This window comes from Eublepharis macularius, chromosome 1, assembly GCF_028583425.1.
Source record: "Eublepharis macularius isolate TG4126 chromosome 1, MPM_Emac_v1.0, whole genome shotgun sequence".
NCBI classification, from domain to species: Eukaryota; Metazoa; Chordata; class Lepidosauria; order Squamata; family Eublepharidae; genus Eublepharis; species Eublepharis macularius.
In genome coordinates, this window is record NC_072790.1 from 148,147,048 (window position 1) to 148,173,326 (window position 26,279).

The 26,279-nt window shown below is 40.3% G+C and overlaps 1 protein-coding gene across 3 annotated transcripts; it reads left to right on the plus strand.

Annotated features, from left to right (window-relative positions):
* Position 1: 1 nt before the first annotated feature.
* On the plus strand, positions 2 to 26,279 carry NTPCR (nucleoside-triphosphatase, cancer-related). Of its 3 annotated transcripts, XR_008596723.1 has the most exons (6): positions 2 to 226; positions 3,618 to 3,780; positions 4,448 to 4,544; positions 16,316 to 16,525; positions 21,297 to 24,106; positions 25,706 to 26,279. XR_008596723.1 is itself a non-coding variant. In XM_054974967.1 (5 exons), exons 1-5 carry the CDS (start codon positions 178 to 180, stop codon positions 21,363 to 21,365), a joined length of 588 nt encoding a protein of 195 aa, XP_054830942.1. In that variant the 5' UTR covers positions 2 to 177; the 3' UTR covers positions 21,366 to 26,279. The 3 variants fall into 3 exon arrangements, 2 of the variants coding, with proteins under 2 accessions (XP_054830942.1, XP_054830951.1); XM_054974967.1 differs by having other exon boundaries at positions 21,297 to 26,279; XM_054974976.1 differs by having other exon boundaries at positions 16,316 to 16,510; positions 21,297 to 26,279.

Sequence of the window (26,279 nt, forward strand, 5' to 3'; positions counted from 1 at the left end):
GACCTGGAAAGCCACTAGATACGCGGGCTGCGACAGAAGCTGCAGGCAGCCCCAAGGTCTTTCCAGCACCGCGTAATCGCCGCCTCCGGCCGGAGAAATACGAGCGAAAGGGAAAGAGCTCCCCCTACCCCGGCTCAAAAGGAGGGCGGCCCCCTTCTCCACCACACAGAGCCGCCCATGCAGGCACCCAACATGGCCAAGCACGTTTTCCTTACGGGACCGCCAGGTAATCCGGCTCCCCAAAGACACGGGGCGGAGGGGGGGGGGGGAGGCAGCGGGTCCGGTGAGGAAAGCAAAGAGAGGAAGGCCGAGCGGGCTGGAGCCGAGAACGAGGCCTCCTCCAGCAGGCAGGCCATTCCCCAGCAAAGAAACGAAGCTCCGCCTCGGACAAGATGTAGTAAGGCCTGGCAACAGCCGGCTGGCGCCTCTTCCTACGCAAGCCTCACTTACTTGGGAGTAAGCTTTATTGACCTTAATGAGATTTACTTCTGAGTAAAGCTGGTTAGGATAAATTGACAGTCCATGTTCAAACGAACCCATTTGTTTTGGCTGAGGTTGCCAACCTCCAGGTGGGGACTGGAGATCTGGAAATATAACTGATTTCCAGACTATAGAGATAATTTTCCCTGGGAGAAAACGACTGCTTTGGAGGCTGGAATGTGGCCTGATACTCTGTCGTGGTCCCTCCCCTGACCACACTTTGCCTCCCTAGGCCCCACCACCGAATGTCCAGGAAATTTCTAATCTGGGGCTGGCAACCATAACAATTCACACAACTCTTAAACCTGTAACCCAAAAAAGGCGAAGTTTACTGTTCCAAGAATATTACTAACTTAAATTACAGACCAAACTTATGCTTATTTTCTCACAAGTAAGCCCCATGGCAGCCAGTGGGACTTACTATTAATTGCTTGGACTGCACTTCCTTGGCTCCAAATAAACGTAGCTGGAATTGGCTTTAAACCTGCCGTGCTTTAAATGCTGATATTGAAAAGCATTGACATTGCCCTGATTGTGAGAAGCAAAAGTTGCCAATCTCCAGGCACTGGCTGGAGATCTAGAACTACAACTCATCTACAAACTACAGAGATCAATTCCCCTGGGGGGGGGGAAATGGCTGCTTTGGAGGGTAGATTGTAGGGCATCACATCCTTGCTGACTTTCTCCTTCATCAGACTCCACCCTCCTGAGGTGCCATCCCCAAATCTCCAAGGATTTCCCAATCAGGAGTTGACAACAAACCTTTCTTTTATATAACAAAATTGAAACAGTGATTTATATTTGCTAGACTAGAGGCCTGCAGCCAAATATATTGGCTGGTTATATCAAATCACAATGTGAAATTTGGCTCTTGTGGCCCTCATTAATTCCTGCCCCTTGTTACCTCAGCCTCCCTCCATCTGCAATTTTGCAACTGAAAATGCTTAGGAAAGAGGAAGCATGCACACACAGCACCCCATTCCATATTTTTTTTGGCATTTTGGACAGCTTCTTGTCTCAGTATTGCAAAATAGGTTTCTCATTTTAATAACACAAAAATAATGCTATTTGTCTCTCTTTTGAAAGGAAAGTATATAGTTCTGAAGGAACTGGAAGACGGAGTTGTTCCACCAGGCCTTTGGTTGAGAACTGACATTTTGTCTCCTCTTTGACCGGCATGTCCCGCTCTGTCCTGTTCTGGGTGCTATACCACGGTTGAAATCTGTAGTTTTTATACTCGTTCATAGTGATCTATGTAACTGTTAATGCTGCCTGAAACTGGAAATTGGATTACAGTGTTTGTGATTTGTTTGTATAATTTTGTATTTTAAACCTTGTATTTATTGTTGTTTATTGATGCTGTTAGCTGCCCTGAGCCCATTTGCGGAAAGGATGGGACATAAATCTAATAAAATAAATAAATTTGTGCCCCCCCCCCCAGCCTACAGTACTATATATATATATGTACAGTACTTGGGACAAAGTTCCACTGGACTCATTGAGACTCTGAAACTATCAATGAGACCTTTTTTTTGAGGTATAAATTTATTTATTTAAACATTAAACAGTAAACAAGCAGTAAGAAAAGGCACAACAATCTAAAACCAAACTAACAGTACATATTAACATGAAAAAACAATCTTCTGAACCAAAGATTGTATCGTGACAAGAAAGTTTTTGCTTTCTTACATGTCCACCACATATGATAAAATGATCCTTCTTGTTTAGCACATTTCCAACATACATTTGAATATCCTTGTATATTCTAGCCAATTTTTCAGGAGTCATACACCAATGATACATCATCTTATAAAAGTTTTCAATGCTAGAGCTGAATGTAAATTTCAACCCTCTTGTCCACACGTTTTCCCATTACTCCATTAATATATCATGTCCACAATTTTTCCCCATTTAATCATACATTCTTTTACTTGTTCTGCTTCTGTCTCAAATATCAACAAGTTTATATATTTTAGAAACCTTTTTCTTAGGAAGTGTATAGAGGATCAGCTACATATGTCAGTACACTTCAAATACATGATTTTAAATTAGGTATACTGTTATGAGATTGTGATCTCTGTGTTGTTCAGGAGAGGGATGTGGAATTGATTAACTGACAAAATAAATTTCATTTTTAATTTTTTAAAATGTCACCTAATTTTATTTGTATGCTTTGTTAATGTTTTTAATGTCTTCGTGGTTCAAATCTCATTTTTGGATCCTTACGGAATTTGAAACAATTACTTCCTCATTAGTTAAGGTGTAAGCACCAGAGGTTCCCTTAACATACACTTTGTATGACTTAATTTTTAAAAATGATTTAGTACGTCCAATTTAAACAATGTAGAATTATGGGACAATTATCATCATCCTCCTATTTAGTAGGAATAAATTAGGTTCCTGAGGGTTTAAATGATAAACCAACCAGAGTCATTTATCAATGGATGATAATATGATTATATAGGACGAGAGGATTAGAGCTATGAGGGCCGTGGTGGTTATATTAATAAGCAAAAACTTTTTATTGTGTAGCTTTCTGAAATTGAGATGATAGGCCTCATTTATCACTTTTAGCAAAGTTCTAAATACAGCAGTCTGCAAAATGCTTAACTAGGTGTTCTTACAGTTTTATAAAGCTGTCTGATCTTTGAAAATGGATATTTGGGAATGCTTCCCAAAATATCAATGCATGTTTATGTAATTACTCAATACATTATTTGTCTGAAAAGTTCAAAGTACAAACAGTTCCTGTTTGCAAAGGCTGTTCATTCAGTTTCCACCAAAGCAAATGGAAAATCATCCCTACCATGGTGGTTGTGTATAGGAGTACTTAACAGATGGATTAGTGTCTTTATGTTGTGAATATCCTTGCTGCTACTCTGTGTTCGTGGCCAATGAGAGGTTATGAAAACTTGCAACACCATAGTCCTGGTCATATGGTAAACTCTTCTGTATTCCATGTAGGACCATATGGAGGTTGTTTGGTAACATCTACATTGTACTATGTTGCAACAGTAGTATATATATATTTAGCAGATGTATATAAACTAAAGATACGTTTTACTGACTTACTACTATCGAGTTTACATCTTATTACTAGTGGAAATGCCTCATAGCAAAGACTCTCTTTGTTATAGGAATTGGAAAAACTACATTGATCCAGAAAACCGTTGAAGTTTTAAAATCATCTGTCGTTCCCATTGATGGATTTTACACAGAAGAAGTGAGAGAAGGTGGCCGGAGAATAGGATTTGATGTTGTCACTCTATGTGGAAGAAGAGGAGTTTTATCTAGGATTGGGTACTGATGTTTTAAATGATATTAGTGGCATCTCGCTTACAAAGAATTTGATGGAATCCATAAATGCTCCTTTGTGACCACTTTGCTCTGAATCCCAAGGTTGTTGGTGTTGGCTGAAGTGATAAAACCATAGCCAACATGGAGTGAGGATGTGTATTGTAACGAAGCTAGATACTGGAGTAGGCAATCAAATGAGACATGAAAATATGTCCACTATAAGTATTCACTTATAGAAAATCAACACTGTACTCATAATTAAAAATTATGGCAACCTTAGAAAATCAACACTGTATTCATAATTAAAAATCAACACTGTACACATAATTGAAAATTATGGCAACCTTCTAGAGCAATTAAAATAGCACTTGGGCAAATCCCATGCCCTGACCAATGACTCCATTGCTAACACCTGTTCCTGTAGAGTACCTTCTTCAATCTCACTATCATGTTTCATTTTAATACTATGCAGATTCCTCAAACAAGTACTGGGTTTCTAACAGCCATCTGGAGTAGCAAAGAGATATTAACAAAAAAAAGGGAAGAAGAAGGGGCTTGGCAAGCCCACTGAAGAACTGACATGCCTCCCTGTTGAGAAACAGTATCTGATGTGTTCATTTTAACTACTATTTGCAGTGTTTAATTTTTTATATTTTCTTCCTTTTTCTAGCTCAAGCCACTCAGTGCCAAGGCATGAATACCATGTTGGCCAATATGTTGTAGACCTAGCCTCATTTGAACAGTTGGCTCTTCCTTTGTTAAGAAATGTGAGTAGCATATTTGAGTTTTTTGTGAGTAGAATGTGATCCAAAGTTGTTAGTGGAATACAAACAAAGTATTTTGTATTCTTTCAGAGGCTGCTTGTGATGAAGTAATAATAATAATATTGTGTGTGCTTATATAGCACCCTTCTGGACAGATTAGTGCCACACTCAGAACTGTGAACAAAGTCCGTGTTATTATTATCCTCACAATACAGCTGCAGAACTAGGGTTGAGAGGGGTGGCTTACCCAAGGCCACCTGCAGAGTTCATGGCAGTAGTGGGAGTTGAGCTAGCAGAGTATTGGTTCACTGACCAGCCACTTTACAGCAGCTACAGCAGCGGTTCTTTAGTTTAAAGCAGAAGTTCTCTAACTACCTGAGGGACACCATTTTTATTTTAAAATGTTCACAGGCTCCCCCCAGATCTCCTTTCTCTTTCATTGGCAGGCAGCCACTTTTCAAAATGTGTGACAACTATGCATGTACTATGGACTTCAAAACAATACAGTGAGAATACTTTAAAAGTAAATTTAAGTAAAATGTTTGTCTGGTCTGCACATGGCCTAGAAGGTCAAGTCTCAGAGGGCAGCTGATTCTACATTGGGTTACAGACTCAAAAGGCTCTGACTGAAGTTCTAATCAGTCACCCCTGTGATTGGAAGAGACTTTGTACCAGAGACAGAAGGCAAAGTCCTTATTGGTTAATACCCTCTAGCTAGAATGGGAAGGGGCCTGGAAATATTTCAGAGCTGCTCATAAATATAGACCAGACAACACGAACTCCAGTATTCAATTGGTTTATATTGGCTATGAACGTAGAGTAGAGTTCTGGTAATTAAGTTGCTGTGAATAAATAATATTACCCTGCTTTCAACCAGCATTGGTTACCAAATAGCTTAAAATTCACTGCAAAAGTCCAGTATAGGATACTAGAAATTAATTGGTGTGTGCATGTTAGGTTCTTCTGTTTCCAAACAGTTGAGAACATATTCTATATTCCTGGGCTTTGGAGGGGAATAAGAAGCTGTAAGTGGACTTTGGGACTGAAGCAAAACAAGGGACTCCTCCAAAACAGACTCAGAACAAAAAAAGGCAACCGCCTAACAGAGGGTGAATGGCAATAACTTATCTCAGATCCTATTGCTTGGTGTGTGTGTTCCTTTTTAAATATTTAAGATGTTTTATTGTTTAATTTTGATTTTAAAGATACTGTGTTTTATATTATTGTATTAATTGGAATCCGCCCTGAGCCTGCTGTTGCGGGCAGGGCAGAATACAAATCGAATAAAACAAACAAACAAACAAACAAATAAATAAATAAATAAATAAAATAATTTATTCAGCAAATTTATATAAATATTTTCTGAAGTGCCAAAAGTGCTCAAACAGTGCAACAATAGTTATAAATACGTTCTATAAATACAATAAATAGAATACAAAAAGTTGATAATCCACAAAATCAATCCTAGGAGGGGATAATTATATAAATATTAACTATATACCGGCTGTAACAATCAAACACCACTGGATACAATGATTCACTCAATCTGTCCAGTCTATAGCACCCAGTTGGTGTGTGCTCTCGATAGAATATTCACCGCAAGGGGCACACTACAATATCAGAGCAAACTCTTTAATCCCAAAAGGTCTGAACAGCAGTACTGATTATTCGTGTTTTTTATGAAGGACTTATTTCTTTAATGGTCAATGTATGTAAATGTTCTCTGGTTTATAAATCATGATGTTGCAGTGCACCCCTTGCAGTGAATATTCCATCAAGAGCACACACCAACTGGATGCTATAGATTGGTTGACAAAGAGCTGTATGTATATAGAACAATGAAGATTCTCACACAGTACATTGTAAACATGAATTGTTTTTAATGCATGATTATGATGTTTTACAGTGATTGTCGTGGTTATGTTGAGCCTTTGAGAAAGTGAATAATACGAAACGGGATTATAATGCTGGCGAATGCCTGTTAGGCTCCGCCCATTTATATTTATTCCCAAGAAATGGTGCAATGTTGCTTTCCTTGAAGAAGCCCGACATCACATCTTCATTACTTTCGCACATCTGAAAAATAAGAAGAAACAACTTTAAAAACTTTAAAAACGTGGGACATAGTATTTACCTGTGGAGATTGTTGTTTGTTTACTAGATTGAGTGAATCATTGTATCCAGTAGTTTTTGATTTTTACAGCTGATTTATAGTTACCGTTTATATAATTATCCCCTCCTAGGATTGATTTTGTGGATCATTAACTTTTTGTATCCTATTTATTGTATTTATAACTGTTGTTGCACTGTTTGAGCACTTTTAGCACTTCAGAAAATATTTATATAAATTTGCTGAATAAATTATTTATAGGATCTGATATAAGTTATTGCCATTCACTCTCCGTAAGTGGACTTTGGGCTATACCATCTTATATTTGATGACCATTTTACAAAAGTAGATCTTCTGCTGGTCAAACTTCTGTTTGATCACCAGGCAACCGCACTGTAATTTCCAGCTTCTTCCCTGCTCCTTAATATTACTTGTGTCATCTCCCCTATTTTTGTGAAGCAAGCAGTATAACATCACTGTTGAAAACAATATTTTCTAAAACCTGAATTCTGTGGAGCTCAGAAGCTTAATAAGAATCAGAGCATCAATTAAAAGTGACTGTGTATGATATTTCTGTTTATCACAATCATTTATCAGTGAGCTAAATTTCTTATAGCAAATACATTCCCTGCAATTTTGCAAATATAAAATGCATAGGAATTATGTCTATTTGGATGTGTGTGATCTGCATAAAATATTTCAGTCACAGGCTTTACCAGTGCCTTTTTCCGGTAACAGTAACTATTTGTTTCATATATCATGGGCACAGCAAAGCTGATCACATTTGATTGAGAAGTTGCTCTCTGGTTAGAGAAGTCATTCTCTCTTAGCATCAGAATACATATTACATGTAACATGAGACAGGTCATGGGTGTCCAGTACACTTACCAACCTCCAAGTGAGGCATGGTGTTCTCCCAGAATTATAACTGATCTCCGGACCACAAAGATCGGTTCCTTGGAGAAAATAGCAGCTTTAGAGGGTGGATTCTATGGCATTACATCTTACATCTCTGCTGAGCTCTCTCTCCTCCCCAAACTCAGCCCTCCCAAAGAACATTCCCCAAATCTCCAGGAATTTCCCAGTCCAGAGTTGGCAACCCTAGTGCCAATCATTACTCTCAGTCACATATTCACTCGGGGACTAACCTTTAAAAATTCTGTCTTTCTGTGCTACTCCAAAAGCTGCGAGGGGGAAGGAGGGACTTTAGGATTCCCTCCTGTGTGGTTTTTTTCCAGTGGAAATGGCCATAAGAGGGGGAGCCTGTTTGTCTGGTAGAGCCTGAGGAAGGGGAAAACAGCCCCCATCCCCCACAGCCATTTCCTCTGGTGAAAATGGTGAATGAGGGAAGCCTGTGAAGCCCCTCCTTCCCCCTTGCAGTGTTCACAGCTGTGGGGAGTGACAGCCCATGTGAATGTGGTATTGACAGCTGGATTGGGCACTCATGACCCAACTTGTGCCACACGTAATATGTATTTTGGCCATTACCATAATATATTTTACAGGGTTATTGTGAGGCTAAAATGCCCATGGAGAAAGCATATCTTTAAAAAAGCACAGCTACACACAGACACTTGATTATTTTATGGGTTTTAAACAGCACCATTTAGGTCATGTGTAAATGTAATTTCAAGGTCAAGCATTCATATGAGCACTAAGATAATTATTGTAAAGCTTTTTGCAGCCTGAAAAGTGCTGTAAATTTAATACTGATTAACTGTTTGCTCTGTGGTGCTCTATGATTCATGATTAATCTTGTGAAGTTTATCTTGGCATTACATAGCCAAGCTACATTTGGGTACTAAAGCATTTCCTCTAATTTAGGGGAGTGCGCAGGGAAAAAAATTGGTAAATTTGGTTCAGTAATACTGAACTGGGGAAAAAATTGGTATTCCCCAAATTCTGAATTGATGATATTACAGAACAAATTCAGTAAAATCCGGCCATTGTTTCCTATAGGAAGTTCAATTCCATTATTTTTCCAGTGGCTTAAAGTGTGTGTGAGGTGGGTGGGGCTGAGAGAGCTCCTAGAAGCTGTGACTGACCCAAGGTCAACGAGCTGGCTTCAGGTGGAGGAATGGGGAATCAAACCCAGTTCTCCATATTAGAGTCCTGCGCTCTTAACCACAACACCAAACTGGCTGGTGTAGTAAAGTTCTGCATTTAGGTAGGAAAAATCAAATGCATAATTATAGGATGGGGGAGACTTGTATTGGCAGTAGTCTGAGTGAAAAGGATCTAGGGGTCTTAGTAGATGATATACTGATCATGAATCAGCAGTATGATGTGGTAGCTAAAAAGGCAAATGCAATTTTGGGCTTCATCAACAGAAGTGTAGTGTCCAGATCACGTGAGATGATGGTATCACTTTACTTTGCTCTGGTTAGATCTCACTTGGAATACTGTGTTCAGTTTTGGGCAACACATAGGGGTGTGCAAGCCAAAAATTTTCGGCTATAGCCGAAAGTAGAAAGCCGAAAGAAGATTCTCTATCGTTAAAGCCGAAAGCCGAAACAAGAATCTCTTTCGGCTTTCGGCTTTCGGGATTCTTTCGGCATTATTTCGGCATTCTTTCAGCTTTTTTCTAAGGGAAAATGCCTCCGTCTTCCAGGACGCCTGGAGGAGGCATTTTCCCACCGAATAAGCCCAAAATTGGTGGAGACCTTCCTCTAACCCTTCTCTAACAACCACCCAAGTTTCAGACAGATTGGACTTTGGGGGGCCATGTTATGGCCCCCCAAAGCAGGTCCCCCCATCCTCCCATAAGAAAGCGAAGGAGCAGCATATTGTTAGCATGCTGCTGCTAATCTTTCTTCATTATTTCTTATGGGGAAAAAATGAAGAAGCAGGCTTCCTTTGCCAGGGGTGGCATTTTGCATGCAAAATGCCCCCTCACCCTCAGGGGCCCTTCTCCCACCCCTCCTCCCACCCCCCACCAAGGCTCAGCCTGCTCCCACTTGGGGGGGCCATTTCATGGCCTCCCCAAGTAGGTGCTCTAATCTCTACCGCTGACAGCTGGGGGAGGCTTGTGTTGCCAGGGGTGGCATTTTGCATGCAAAATGCCCCCCAACCCTCTGGGGCCCTTCTCCCACCCCTCCTCCCACCCCCCACCAAGGCTCAGCCTGCTCCCACTTGGGGGGGGGGCATTTCATGGCCTCCCCAAGTAGGTGCTCTGCTCTCATCTCTACCACTGACAGCTGGGGAAGGCTTGTCTTGCCAGGGGTGGCATTTTGCATACAAAATGCCCCCCAGCCCTCTGGGGCCCTTCTCTCACCCTTCCTCCCACCCCCCACCAAGGCTCAGACTGCTCCTACTTGGGGGGGGGCATTTCATGGCCTCCCCAAGTAGGTGCTCTCAGCCCCTAAAGTCCACCCCTTACAGCCCCACACAAACCCAATTCCCCCCAGCTGCCACACACAGACCCAAATCCCCACATTAGCCCCTCACAGACCCAAATCCACTCCCACCTGCCCCACACCCATAACCCCAGGAACAGGCTGGCAAAGGCCAGCCCTCTCCCTTTGTTCCCTATGCTGGGAACTTCTAAACTCTCTTTCCCTGGGCAATTCTGCACAGCCCAGGGGTGCCACAATGGTGGGCACACTTCTGAGTGCCAGCTGGTCCCTGTGAAAGAGCACCTGAACCACAGACACCCTCCCTCAAATTCCCCCACCACCTACAGAGATGGCTGGCCAGCCAGCCCCATTGTTCCCTATGATGGGAACCAACTGCACAACAAAGAATAAAACAAGAACAACACAAAATAAAGTTTTAAAAAAATTATTTTCTCCCTTCCAAAGTACAAGTAGGCAAAGCATTATGACACATTACACCAGCAGTCCCCCACACAGAAAAATTAAAACAAAACTCACTTAACATCAGAGAATCACAAAACACGATTCCTGTCAAAAACACTTTATTTCTTGAACAGCTTTAGGTTACACAGCAGGGGGGAACACCAAAGGGCATGGCAGCACTATCTTACACAAAAATAACACAACTCACTTAACATCAGAGAATCACAAAGCATGATTCCTGTCAAAAACACTTTATTTCTTGAACAGCTTTAGGTTACACAGCAGGGGGGAACACCAAAGGGCATGGCAGCACTATCTTACACAAAAATAACACAACTCACTTAACATCAGAGAATCACAAAAGCACAATTCCTGTCAAAAACACTTTATTTCTTGAACAGCTTTAGGCTACACAGCAGGGGGGGAACACCAAAGGGCATGGAAGCAGTATCTTACACAAAAATAACACAACTCACTTCACATTAAAGAATCACCCCAAAAATTGCTGTCAAAAGCACTTTATTTCTGTAACTGCTTTAGGTTACACAGTAGGAAGGCACCACAGAGCAGGAAAGCAGTGTACTACACAAAAATAACACAACTCACTTCACATCAGAGAATCACACAAACACAATTGCTGTCAAAAACAGTGAAGTGGGTTGTATCATTTTTTGTAGTACATTGCTATCATGCCCTGTTGTGCCCTCCTACTGTGTAACCTAAAGCTGTTCAAGAAATAAAGTGTTTTTGCCAGGAATTGTGTTTTTGTGATTCTCTGATGTTAAGTGAGTTGTGTTATTTTTGTGTAAGATAGTGCTGCCATGCCCTTTGGTGTTCCCCCCTGCTGTGTAACCTAAAGCTGTTCAAGAAATAAAGTGTTTTTGACAGGAATTGTGTTTTTGTGATTCTCTGATGTTAAGTGAGTTGTGTTATTTTTGTGTAAGATAGTGCTGCCATGCCCTTTGGTGTTCCCCCCTGCTGTGTAACCTAAAGCTGTTCAAGAAATAAAGTGTTTTTGACAGGAATCATGCTTTGTGATTCTCTGATGTTAAGTGAGTTGTGTTATTTTTCTGTGTGGGGGACTGTTGGTGTAATGTGTCATAATGCTTTGCCTACTTGTACTTTGGAAGGGAGAAAAAAAAATTTAAAACTTTATTTTGTGTTGTTCTTGTTTTATTCTTTGTTGTGCAGTTGGTTCCCATCATAGGGAACAATGGGGCTGGCTGGCCAGCCATCTCTGTAGGTGGTGGGGGAATTTGAGGGAGGGTGTCTGTGGTTCAGGTGCTCTTTCACAGGGACCAGCTGGCACTCAGAAGTGTGCCCACCATTGTGGCACCCCTGGGCTGTGCAGAATTGCCCAGGGAAAGAGAGTTTAGAAGTTCCCAGCATAGGGAACAAAGGGAGAGGGCTGGCCTTTGCCAGCCTGTTCCTGGGGTTATGGGTGTGGGGCAGGTGGGGGTGGATTTGGGTCTGTGAGGAGCTAATGTGGGGATTTGGGTCTGTGTGTGGCAGCTGGGGGGAATTGGGTTTGTGTGGGGCTGTAAGGGGTGGACTTTAGGGGCTGAGAGCACCTACTTGGGGAGGCCATGAAATGCCCCCCCCAAGTAGGAGCAGTCTGAGCCTTGGTGGGGGGTGGGAGGAAGGGTGAGAGAAGGGCCCCAGAGGGCTGGGGGGCATTTTGTATGCAAAATGCCACCCCTGGCAAGACAAGCCTTCCCCAGCTGTCAGTGGTAGAGATGAGAGCAGAGCACCTACTTGGGGAGGCCATGAAATGCCCCCCCCCAAGTGGGAGCAGGCTGAGCCTTGGTGGGGGGTGGGAGGAGGGGTGGGAGAAGGGCCCCAGAGGGTTGGGGGGCATTTTGCATGCAAAATGCCACCCCTGGCAACACAAGCCTCCCCCAGCTGTCAGCGGTAGAGATTAGAGCACCTACTTGGGGAGGCCATGAAATGGCCCCCCCAAGTGGGAGCAGGCTGAGCCTTGGTGGGGGGTGGGAGGAGGGGTGGGAGAAGGGCCCCTGAGGGTGAGGGGGCATTTTGCATGCAAAATGCCACCCCTGGCAAAGGAAGCCTGCTTCTTCATTTTTTCCCCATAGGAAATAATGAAGAAAGATTAGCAGCAGCATGCTAACAATATGCTGCTCCTTCGCTTTCTTATGGGAGGATGGGGGGACCTGCTTTGGGGGGCCATAACATGGCCCCCCAAAGTCCAATCTGTCTGAAACTTGGGTGGTTGTTAGAGAAGGGTTAGAGGAAGGTCTCCACCAATTTTGGGCTTATTCGGTGGGAAAATGCCTCCCCCAGACGTCCGGGAAGACGGAGGCATTTTCCCATTGAAAAGCCGAAAGAAAGCCGAAAGAATCCCGAAACGTTTCGGCTTTTTTCTTTCGGCTACCCGAAACGTTTCGGCATTCCCCGAAACGTTTCGGCATTCCCCGAAAGAAGCCGAAACACTTTTATTTCGGCATTCTTTCGGCATTCTGAATGCCGAAACGCACATCCCTAGCAACACAGTTTAAGAAGGATTTTGACAAGCTGGACTGGGTCCAAAGGAGGACAACAAAGATGGTGAGGAGTCTGGAGATCCAAGTCCTATGAGGAAAAGTTAAAGGATCTGGGTATGTTTAGCCTGGAGAGGAGATGACTAAGAGGTGATATGATCGCTCTCTTCAAGTATTTGAAGGGCTGTCACATAGAGAATGATGGACTGAAGTTGTTTTCATTGCCCCAGAGGGTCAGACCAAAAACAACAGATTAAAATTAAAGCAAAAGAATTTTCAGCTAAACATTAGGAAGGACTTCCTGACGGTAAAAGCCATTCGGTAGAACAGGCTTCCTTAGGAGATGGTAGCATCTCCTTCCTTGGAGGCATTTAAGAAGATGCTAGATGGCCATCTGATAGCAATGATGATTCTATGACTCAATATGAATGTACGCAGATCTGGAGAGTGAGGGCATATGCTAGGCTGCCATGGGCCTTTCTTTCAAGCCCAGGGTAATGCCGATCTCCAGTTTGGGGTCAGGCAGAAATTTTCCTCCATGCCAGATTGGCCCGGGACCCTGAAGGGTTTCTTGCCTTCCTCTGGGCATAGAGCAGAGGTCACTGGGGGTGGTGAGGGGTGGGAGATAGCTGTGAATTTCCTGTTTTGTGCAGAGGGCTAGACTAGATGATCCTTGAGGACCTTCCAGCTCTGTGGTTCTGTAATCTATGTTCTACTCTTCATATTCAATACTACTCTTAATATTCTGTGAAAAGTTTATTTTTCAAAAGGCAGCCCTTCAAATGCCTACCAAAATAAGGTCTTGCACAGTGTTTAGCAAATTAAGGAGTCTTGCTTTGAGGTAAATCTTCATAGACAGTTTAGCTTCACGAATACATCTTGGGATAACCCAGAAAGGCTGGATTAAAATATTTTATAACAAATTAAGTATTTCTTCCCCTGAAAATTTCAAAGGAAGCAAAATTATATGGAGAGAGGTTCTTTTATTAGGCAACCAGTTCCAGAACAATGTAAGACTGCAATTCTAATTCCACTTACTAGAGATTAAGTACTGGAAGACAGAGAGACTCACTTCTGAGTGAACCCATTTAATATTGCACTGCATGGACCCAAACCTGTGCTATGAATTGGACCCAAAAGTAAATGCAAAGCTAGTGGAGTTGCGTCAATTATTGTAATCCAGCGAAGAAACAATGTACCCAGTCTTAAAGATTATGACAACAGTGGCATTGATTATTCGTAATGTTTTATATGTGGTTTGTTTTTTGTGTAAAAGATGTGCCATTGGTTTGGGTTGAAGTTTTCAGAAACAAGAGGGAATTCAATTTTTGCTGCTTAAGGAGGTTATGAAACTCTGATTGGATTGGTGGTCGTACATTCTGAATCTGGTTGTGTAATACTTGAGGATTGGTTGTGTAATACATGAAGAAAATGATTGCTTGGTACAGATGTCAGAGACCAGAAGGAATTTCTGAGAGAAAGAAAGAAGTGTAGTGCGAATAACAGAGTATTATAGAAATTGTTACAGGAGACATGTGTTTCTCTTTTTTATTTCAAATAAACCACTTGACTGATTTATATTTTGTAGTTTCCAATAAAGTTTATCTGAGTGTTGTGTTCAAGTGTGGTTTGATACATTCACTCCTCAGGTAGTACATAATTAAAACTCTGAACTATCTGGTAATGTCCTCAATAGAGGGACATTTAATAAAATCAAATAGATTCCCCCATTGTACTTGAGGCGGTATGAAAAATAAAAGTACCTCAAGATGTGTCAGGAGAGATCCAAGGAAAAGTTCTTTGTCTTGGACAATTACCACAGTCTACTTATTTTTCACTAGTTCCTGTCACAACTTCTTATCATAGGTTCTTTCCATACACAGAACAAGGTATATATTGAAAATCAGGTACAGTTGCTTAGAGAGACAGTCTAAGTAGCCAGTGCTGCATGTAGGACACTTACTAAGTACAGCCTTCAGTATCAAGAATAAATACCATCTATATAACCATTACTACAATTTAATAAAGTGTCATAAGGCAATATTTCATGTATAGTAACACTCTTCTGAATGAACAAATGAAATTCAATGTTTGGTCTCTGCACTAGCAAGGAATGACCTTCTTAAAGTAGCATGTGCTAGTTAAACCGTTATTATCAAAATTGTACCAGAATGTTTGGTGTTCTATATCCTATTAACAATAAAGTGCAAGTGCTCCAATATTGTTCTAAATAAAAGAACAGTTTGTATATAACATATTGCACAGATCCATAAGATGAGACGCTATTTGTCTATAACATATTCAAACTGATCAGGTTGCACAAATCCATTATTTAAAGTGCTAATTAGTTCATGATAAGATGATGAACCTCAAAGATCCATGAACACTCTGTCCTTGCTGTAGCAGAAGGTCCAACAATAATTCCACAAGGTTTGAGAATGACTTTGGTTAGTCACTTGTTCTATTTGAGAATGGCTATGATTAGTCTCTTGTTCTAATGGGTCATCTAGATCCAAGGAATCCCATTTCAAAATGTATCTTTTTCAAAGAATCACAGACAATATCGTATCATTCAGGCATACTGATGTGCTTAGTTCTTTACTGGTATAGCATTAGGACACAACTTCTTATCGTAGATTCTTTTAATACCTAGAACAAAGTACATATTGAAAATCAGGTACAGTTGCTTAGAGAGGCAGTCTTGTCAGGATATCTCCTGCCATACTCTGCAAGGCCTGTTTTGATTCTGTGTTACTCTGATGCTAGAAGCTGTTCGCTGGAATTTGACTGCCTGCTCTTTTCTCTTCCTCACCTGCGGTTTCTGTTTCACCCGGGAAAGCCTTGGATTTTCTCACTTCTCATCTCTGCGGTGTTCTTCTGTTCATCTATTAAACTTAGCTAACTGTTCTCAGAAGAGGGCTGGGGCTGGGCTTAGATTCCTATATACTTTGTGCTTGTAGAGAAATGCAATTCCTAGCAAAGAATGTAGTAGTGAATGCACTAGTCGCTTATCAAATAAAATGCGTTAACTCATGCAGCTCCTGGACTCATGCAGTGAAGTTTCTGAGAGTTACTTGGCAGGATCTCACAAGTCTAAGTACCCAATGCTACATGTAGGACTCTGGCCAGGTGATTTACATTTGCAACGTTGTTCCTGGGGTGGGATGGCATCTCTCTTGATTACAGGTTCGGTAATAACTGGCATTCTTAGAAAGTTTTCTTTTACTTTTTGGTTAAAAGTTTATTTTCCAACTTTGTTTTTTTGAAGTTGAGGTTTTTTACTACACAGAATAATCACCTCATTCATCCCTAAACTTGCTAAATGTTGAGCTGGTCTTTTTAATCATGTTATATATTTTTTCTTCTTAGGCTGATTGTGACAACAGTGGAGTGAAAAAAGTCTGTGTAATTGATGAAATTGGTAAAATGGAACTCTTCAGCCAGTCCTTTATTCAAGCTGTCCATCATATTCTGAGTGGCTCAGCAACTGTGATACTTGGAACGATCCCAGTGCCTAAAGGAAAGCCTTTGGGGCTTGTGGAAGAGATCAGAAATAAAAAAGAGGTGAAGGTCTTCAGTGTAAGTCATTTAAAGATCCACAGAGGAAGTTTTCATCTTTAGTACTACACAGTGTCTGACATAGCTTTCATGATGACCACTTGCTGTCATAATTTGGAACCAGAACTGAGATAACGCCAATCCATGATTGACACATCACATGGCTCCTCTCCACAACTCCTTAATGTTCTTATACTTGTGCAAAACAGGAATGAAGTGAAGGAACTGAAGATGTAAGGAAAGTGTGAGGCTCATTCACATAAAGCAAACTATATGCCTTTGGATAGGCAGGGAAGACTTTATAGAACACCTGTAGTCTCATCCTGTCCTCATCACTGGCAGCATTATCTACTCCTGCAGCTGTTGTGATGCAAGCAAAGGTTCATGCTGCATATCCAGAATCAGCACCCTGTGTGAGGCAACCACAGAACCTCCTTATTGAGGCTTGAGGAGGAGAACTCTGTCAGGCTCAGTTGCTAAGGCCAGGTCTAGGGACAGAATGGCTTGTCCTCATAATTCAGTGCATAATTCCAATACAGCGCTGATGCTGCATAGAAAGATGCCAGATCGGGCTTTTGATCAAGCATTTACAATTATAATTGACTAAATTTCTAGCAATCTCAGCAGATTAAAACAGCCTGACACCTAGCAGTGCTACAACTGCAGCCATAACTTATTTAAGAATGAAGTATGTGAATTAGAATTAATTTTGTTTGCCCCTATTGAATAGATAGCCTTTGTGAAATTCTTGTCCTTGTGTTATTTTCACAAACATGAGATGCATAAAGCCATTCTTATAAAGCTTGCTATCTTACATATGTTTATGGAAGCAAAGGTGCAATTTATTATTTTATATTTTTATCCTCCATTCTCCCCATGGGCCTTCAGTTATTATGACTCTTCTAGCACAAAAGTGTTTTGAATTGCAGTCTCAGTTGTTAGAGAAGAACTGTTCACTTGAATAGATTATTGATTATTAATTGCATCTACACTGAAATGTGTTAAACAGCACCAGTTGCTCAATAGTTGTAGCTAGATACAATATTAGGGTAAAATAGAAGTGTGCCACTAAAGAACTGGCTGCTTCTTTTTATGGCATACTCTGAAACCTTGCTTCAGCCACTCTTTTCTCATTGCTTCTCTATATTCTGAGGGTCTCGCCACACGAGACAAAATACACTCAAATTACCCGTATAATTCTAGTGTATTTTAAGTGTAATTCGAGTGTAATTCAAGTGTATTTTGTCTCATGTGGTTTGACCCTCAGACTTCTTCCCAGTTCACAGCCTTTGTAGAGTTTTAATCTGCACCTAACTGACAGACTTTACTTCATTCAAAGAAGCTGGTCTGCAAACATATCAGGAGTTTTGTTCTTTGAGTAGTTTGGTCGTGACAAACAATGTCATCTCACCCACTCAGCCAATCGGTGTCAGAGGCTTCGCTGTCCCAAGCACAATACAATAAACATTCCTGTTAATTATGTTTCTAACCTTTTAGATGAAGTGCAGATTAATTAATAGAGCTACTAGTTTGATCGTCAGGGTCAGTAGACTTTCTTGTAGCCCAGAATACCACTTTTAAGCCTAAGTGGTATATTATAATGAAAAATTAAGTTTTAAATATATGAGTACTGTTTATGTGCCATAGACATAGTACTGTCTACGAGGAAAGCTTCCTGTAGAAAGATAGCTTAAAAAAAGATTTTCTAATGGGCCCTGCGGGGTGAGAGAGTGTAGTAAGGGGGAAAGTGGACAAACCCCCAAGGAGTGTTTAAGGGAAAGAGTATCTTAAGTTATAAAATGTTCCACTTAGGTAATCCTTGTAATTTAGTAGTATGTCAATGTAATCGTAAGCACAGCTATATCTTTCTAAGTCGATTGAAATCAGGGGATTTAGAAGGGTGTATCTCTGCTTAGGATTGCAGTGTGTATCACTCAGAAATACTTGACTGTCTTGTGCCCGATTATTAGTAACATCTGATTCTTCAGAACACAGTGAAATTGATACCAGAGTTAAGGATGTAGGGTTCTTTATTTTAAAAATTACTACTTAAGTCTTTAATACTATCCAAAATAACCTTTAAATTGGCCTTTAAAAGGACTTCACAACCCACTGGTTATTGAGAGGGGAGAGCAAAATGTAAACAAATGTGAAATACTTCTCTTGCCCATGTTTACCTGCCACCAAGCTTCTTAAACTGTTTCAGATTCTCTGGAGTCTACACTAGATTTTCACAGTCAAAGTGCCCAAGCATCTGGATCCATTTCAGCTCACCATCTTCCATTGCATTGTTTCTTGAAGTTTGTTTGTAGTGCAAGGCATTTTCATTTGTTTGTGTGCATAACAGCTCCAACTCACATATGTTTGTTTCTGTCATCTGGTAACATGTCAAGTCCTCTTTAGATTGAACCCAGAAATTCCAGACACAAAATCAATGCATATAAATGCTCAAGATGCTCTTGATTCATCTATGTCAATTTATTTTGATGGAAACATCAAAAACACAGATTTACGGCTCCACATTTTTCTAACCCCCCCCCCAGCATACCAGAGACTCCATCTCCAGAATGATTTTGCAAGTTAATATTTGCCTGGCCAGTCTTGGTTTTCTTTTCAGTTGTGAGACTCACTACACTATGTTAATGCATACTTGGAATCCCAGCAGTAGTTCTCTTCCATGTACCTAAATGTCTTGTCTACAAATTATTTCCACCCCTTGGAGAAAACATTTTTTTATGTAGTCCTTTGTTGGAGTCCTGTTTTTCTCTGGAGAAATGGCATATCTATACAGTCACAGATTATGAATATTGTATACAAGCAGGGGACCTGTAAGGACTTGTGGGAGGCATCCCCGCACACTATTTCTTCTTTCCCTTCCCTGAAAGCCTCCGTACCCCTTTTCCTGCTAACCTCTCCACTTTCTATTCCCCAGCCAGCCCACCTTTATCTGCCCCTCTATCTTCAGCTTTCTCTCTCTCCCCCTGGCAATGTCTCCCTAAGTAAACTCTGACTAAGTTACATTATGCCAGCTGTGTGGTGTTAGCCACCAGACCGAGTTGCACAGGGGGGAACTTGCAAGGACTTGTAGGGGCATGGGGAACCTCATTTTCCCCTGTATCACTTTCTCCTATTTCTTCTTTCCCTCATCCTGGCATCTCCTATATCCTCAACTTTTCCTGCTTCCTTCTCTCCTTTTCACCCACCTACTTTTTATCTGCCTCCAAGTTTACCTATATATAACTTTCTCCACAATGGGAACCAAAAACAGCTCACATAGTTCTCCTTTCATGCATTTTATGCTCATAACAACTCTATGAGGTAGGTTAGGCTTAGAATTTTTATCTGTCCCAAGGTAATCCAGTGAGCTTCTATGCCAAAGTAGGGATTCGAACCTGGATCCCCCAGATCCTAGTCTGAAACGCTAACCACTGCACCAAACTGACTTTTGTGGGGTGGTTGCTGTTGAACAGTTGCAAGCTGGGGTACCTGGATGAGTCATACAAGTTGTATCAAGTTGCTCGGTAGTTGCTGCCAGGCCTAGTCCTGATAAGTCCTGCCTGTTGAGGTAATAAACTTACACGAAGCCTGCTTTACTTTAGTAAGGAAAATAAGAGTCCTTTTATTTTAGGAACTCTCGATAGGATAGGATAGGGACAGGGTCTAGTCTGTCTAGCTAAGCTAGGACGCCAGGGAATACAGGAACTTAATCTTGCATCCTCCATGGTGGTAAGTTGGAGAAGAAGTACAAGTAAGTGAGAGAGGAGGAAGGAAGGAAATCCCTGAGAGGAGCAATCTACATATTACAGGGATAGCTCCAGTAGGAAGTTGGGGATGCACAGGCCCTGACCTTTCTACCTCACTGTCTCTGTTTCATGTCCCCCTCAGTAACCTGAGATAAGGGACCTGCTTTCTGGTCAATGGGGACCCAAAGCAGCTTACTTTATTCTCTTCTGTTTTATTTTAATAAAAACCTTATAAGCTAGGTTAGGCTGAGAGTATGTGACTGGGCCAAACCACCCACTAAGATTCCAGGCAGAATAAGGTTTTAACCTGGGTGTCCCATATCCTAGTCTGAAACTTTAACTACTGCACCCACACTGGTTTTTGTGTGGGGCCTGCTGTTGAACTGTAACAATCAACGGCCTGGACGAGTCATGCGATCACAGGGTAAGGCTTCAGCTAGCAATAGAGAGCATTTCTTAAAGTGACAGAGGCTGTTTCTGTTATGGAGGGGGGGCTAACCCCCCAGGTTTTAAAACAAGATTTCAGATTTTTCTGCAAACCTGGAGCTTTCCTTGGGTTTGTAGAAAGCTCTATCTCATCTGTTCATAATGCTGGTCTCTGGATTTAAGTGTGCAGATTTGACCACATTGAGAATTAGATATTTTGATATTTACTGTTCTGATGATATGCCCTCCACAACCACTGTATCTGCTTGCATGTTTTCACATCTGTAATGTACTGTAATGAACAGTACATCTGACCTGGTTGCTGTTAAGCAATTAAATATCCATCAAGTATCTAAAAGTTGGATGCCAAGGGGTCTGAAAGAAACAATTTTCAATATGGAATTACAATGTGAGATTTCTCATTCATATTTTAAAGCAAATCTACGGGCTGAATATTGTCCTTCTCAGATTTTGTCCTAATGAGCATGGACACACAAGTCGATAACTTGCCTGACAACTGTGTAAATCCCCTGAGCCTTTCATGTTGAACACTATTGTGATAAATGACAACCACTAGTAACCCAGTCTCTTTTTATGCTGATACCTATTCTTTTGATTTTTAGATTACAAGGGAGAACAGAGACAGCGTGTTGCAAGATGTTGTGGCAGCTGTGCAGAATTGCCTAAAATGAGGAGTTCTTTGAATTCATACCATCTCATGAACTCTTGATGGCTCAGCACGCCTCTTCTTGATGTCTGTGGGACTTCATTGACTTTGACTACGGAAATACGAGCAGTAGTATTTCACATCTAAGTTAACAGATAAAATAAGAATATTCACAAATACTAGATAATTAATCTTGGGCTCTGGAATCAGTTTCTTAGATTATTTTCTTTATTATACTTAATGAAAATCCAGACTCTGAGTTAGGTTAACTTTGACCCACTTGAATAGTGGAAGTGGGCTTCCATTTCGTCACAGTGGAGCTGGGCTCAGAACTTTCCCTTGTATAGCAGGTAAAGTTTCCCAAACATTTCATGTTTGGGAAACTTTATTTCATGTTGAGTTCAGTCCTACCTCTTTGCTTAGCTAAATGCAGAGTCTTCCTCTAGCAGATGAATTCTTCTTCCAGTGGAAGGCTCTGTACTTTCCTAAGTGATAGGATCTATTCCATTGTCTCTTCTTTGATATATCACAAACACAAGCTCTGTTCAAGTGTGTGGTAGGTGTGTGCCCAAGTCATTTGTGAAATGCTTTTCATCATGAATATTGGCAATTAATGGTAGACAGATAAATCAGTTTCATTTACTATCAAGGTAAGTACAGTGCAAAAGATAGGGGCCGCAGAAGCTTGGGGCTCTACAATTTTTTCCGGTGTCATTTTTAGGCTGATGTTTTAAAAAATGGGCTAATTATTTTGCTTATGTGGTGGCTGATGAGGATTCTGTATTCTGGTTATTTCAGGTTTTCCTATAGCTCTTTTTTACTCTTCTTTTATTTCTATAGTCATTTCCTATATTTCCATTGATCTACATTCAAAGATATTTCCTACACAGAAATGGATTTTTCCTCTAACTTCTGCATTTTATGGTGCAAATTGAACAAACTGTGCCCTCTATTGCTTAACAATAATTGTTTGCTTTTGCAATCCTTTGTCCCATTTCCAGTTAATAAAGAAACTGCAACTGACTGTGACACAGCTTGCACCCTGCAAGGGTTACGAATGGTTTTCAGCAAAAACATTTACCACTTAATCAGTTTTGCATGTCATGAAAGTTAAATTCCCAGCCAGGTGTACATTTGTTTTCCTATGCTGCAGAGTGTTCCTTGGCTCCAGCAAAAATTATAAAAGAATGCAGCCCCTTTCATTCCATATTCTTGTGTGTGTGAAGTGCAACTACTGTTAAATTAAAACATTCCTTGGTTGAAGGAATGTGGAAAGTCCCATTGTCTTAAGAGCCCGTTATTTTGAACACCAGGTTATAATTAGTTTACAAAAGAAAAATTATTAGATATATATTTTTCATGGGTCTACAGTATTGCTCAGTTTCATAGATGTTGTAATGCAAAGGGTCTGTTTAGTTACCATATTTGTCATGAAGACCTTTCTGCAGATCCAACTGGCCAGTTAGTTGATTTTCCTTAGTTTCTTTAATGAGAGTTTTTTCCTTGATCTTGGCTCTTTTCAAGAATACAACATACCCATGATACACATATACATCTACTTCAATCCTGTTTGACATGTTTAGTAATGAAGGGAGAAACTGGATTATTAAGATGAACCTAATGTTTATAGTTAGTCTTAAAAAACTTCTCAGTAGTTTTATGAGACCTTATGTTGACAGTAGAATCTTGTCTGGTGCCTGCATTTGGAAAGGCTCATGAGCACTGTGATAGGAAAGAAACAATCATTCATCAAACGTTTGGTAAGGATGGTCTCTAGTGCACACAATAGCTCTCCAGAGTTCCTGATTACTGTTTTGTTGCACCTGCAAATTTTAATTGGGATAACAGGAAGACGATAGTTTGCGTATGGTTTCTCTGCAAGCCCAAAACTCAAGGCTACTAGTTACATAGGTCTGTTGCAATGCAAGCCAACAAGTGTCCAGATGGGTGTGAGTAAACACAGGCTGCATTATTCAACATGTGTTGGTCTTTTTCAGTTATACTCTTTGGATTAATTTCTAATGTTTAAAGTTCTACAAATTTAATAAAAGGATTTTGGAAAGATGATAGAAGTTTAAAATACAAGTTAAATCACCTAATAGAAACATATGAGGAGAAAAAAATGTAACTAATATATAGTCATCAAGAATTCTAGTAATGCTAGAATCACCATTCTTCAGTTCTTTTTACTTTTTTACCTCAGTACGCAGTTTGCTTGCTGAAGAAAAAGCCAGGAATGGCTGTGAATTGGCAAATTGGTATGATATTTCAAACCTTTGCTCAGCCATTGACTGACTAGTCTTGCATAAGTCATTATCTTTTGGCCTGAGTTTCCTATCTATAAAATAGGAATGATGAGCTCTTGACACAGGATGTTGGTGTTTCCTGGAACTAGTTTGCTGATTTAATATTCAGAAAATCCCATTGGGTACTTAAATGTGAGGGTGGTTTTCTTTTGAAAAAAATTCTATTTTTAAGGTGAAATGGGCTTGTAATAGAAACCAATGTTATAGTCTGCCTTTCCTTTTGTTTCCTTTCCTCATTTGCCTATCTATTCCTCTATAATACGTTATCTCCCTTGTAATTTGGAATTATTATGATTTTTAGCCCAAATAAGCCTTCTGCTTCAATTTTTTTCCAGAATACTATAGCTAATTTCTCTTTTTCTCTTAGTCTTCATCAGCCTGTGATATCATTCTGTGACATTACAGCAACCTCAGCATCCCCACACAGATGCAAAAGGAATTTCATAGTTCATAAAACATGGTAGAGAAGTATTTCTACATTTCCAGCATCAGATTTTAAGTGTTTTAGATTGAAATGCAATTGTATTTGTCAATGAACAATCACTGAAAATATATTTTAAGAGATTGAGGTAGTTGTTGATTCACCAATATCTTCAGGATTCAATTCTTGCAAGGTGGTGAAATGACTGATGAAAATTTAGTTGAACCTACACTGATTTTGCTAGAGATTCCAAGGCGGGGGGACTCATAGCTCAGTATCAGAGAGCCTACTTTGGACACAGAAGACCCCAGCTTCAATCCCTGGCATCTCCAGTTACTACTTAATAAGATTTTGAAGAGCAAGGTTTGGAAAGGACTGTCCCTGCCTGAGACCTTGGAGAGCTGCTGTTAATCAGAACAGCCAGTTGTGAACTAAATGGGCCAGTAGTGTGATTATACAAATCAACTTTATTGTGTTGACTTGACAGAACAATTGTCCAGATTAGTGAATAGAAACTTTTTTCTGATGTAGTGGCAATCTGTTACAACTTTTCACTTTTGGACTACCTTCTGCACGTGCGCTACCAAGGTCTTGATTTCTTCTCCTTTAGAATCTTAGAATCCCTGCTTTTCACCTTAGTTTTGGTGACCATTCCCTGTTTTCTTGGCCTCTAGTTAAACATTGCTTCAAAGATTTCTTCCATTGTAATGCAAAAGAGCTACCAATGCAATCTTTGTAAGTAATCCCTAAAGACGGCCTTCCTGGTTGCATTAACTTCAGTGAGCTGGCAAAAATATTGATTTATTCAAGAATAATTATGATACGCTATGGCAACAAATTGATAAGGACATGTTGAATTGGAACAAGATGAATTTGTCATGGCTAGGACGTATTGCCATTATTAAGATGAATGTGTTGCCGAGGATTATGTTTTTAATGCAAACAATACCAATTGTGAAAGACAATAAGCAATTTGAAAAATGGCGAAGAAAGATGTTGAGCTTTATGTGAGCAGGGGAAAAGCCTAGAGTGAAGATGAAGGTATTATACGATGCCAAGGAAAGGGGTGGATTACAATTACCAAATTTAAAATTATATCATGAGGCTATATGTTTGGTATGGTTGAAAGAATGGATGTTATTGAAAAATCATAAACTATTGACTTTGTTTTTTTTAATTATTATTATTATTTATTTTTAATTGCTAACAACAAAGACTACAAAAAAGGAAAGGGAAAAAGGGAACAGGGAGAGGGAAAAAACAACATATAAAAAACACAGTACATCTACAAGTATTGTATTCCCTTCATAATACAATTATTTAAAGTTAAACTTTCTAATATGCTATTAGATTGGTAGATCTTATAAAATACAAACTACAGTCAGGATCAGGTCTTCTTCTCCCCCCCCCCCCGGGTCTCGGTCTCAGTTCTCTCTGAACAGCTACAATAGCTGTGCTCACTCACTCCTCCCCACTCCCCCCTTCAGATTCTAAGTCTTCTTCTTGCTGGAACTCTTGTTGATTAAACACAAAGTCCCTCAGCTGTACTTCCGATATTATCTTGTAGGCTTGGTCTTTATATCTGAACCAGATGCCTTCCGGAAATAACCATTTGTATTTTATTTCACGCTTCCTCAGAAGAGCTGCAAACCTTTTATATTTGAATCTTCTTTTCCAAGCTAAAAATGGAACGTCCTTCAATATCTTAACCTTGTTACCCAGAAAGTCCAAGTCCACATTGTACGAGTTATATAAGATGGTGTCCCGAGTCTTCTTAGATGAAAAATCAATAATAATCTCACGAGGCAGCTGACACTTCGTTGCATATTTTGAAGATGTCTGACGGACTTCCAGACTATTGACTTTGGAAGGATATAATAAACTTTTTGGATGGCACGCATACTTGTGGTATGGAAAGACTAAAGCTGATGCTATGTTTCTACACCATTTTGTGAGACGGAGCTTATTTGCAGTTTGGACAAAATATAAGAGATACCTAGAAGAGAAGACTCCTATGTGGATTATTCCAGCGGAAGTTGTGAACCCTAAGACGGAGTATGAGGGGGAGGAGTGGTTGACATATAAAGAAATTCTTAGAGTGGATCAGAATGTATATACTATTAAAGCTAATGAAGAGCTGTTATTTCAGAATGGTTGGTTTCAATATAGACAGATAAAAGATTTGTATGATACAGACGGAAGAAAAGTAGGA

Coding starts and splice junctions, on each gene's coding strand:
- NTPCR (XM_054974967.1), top strand. CDS start 178: ATGCAGGCACCCAACATGGCCAAGCACGTTTTCCTTACGGGACCGCCA. Junction 3,781..4,447: donor GGAGTTTTATCTAGGATTGG/GTACTGATGTTT, acceptor TCCTTTTTCTAG/CTCAAGCCACTCAGTGCCAA. Junction 16,526..21,296: donor AAGAGGTGAAGGTCTTCAGT/GTAAGTCATTTA, acceptor TTTGATTTTTAG/ATTACAAGGGAGAACAGAGA.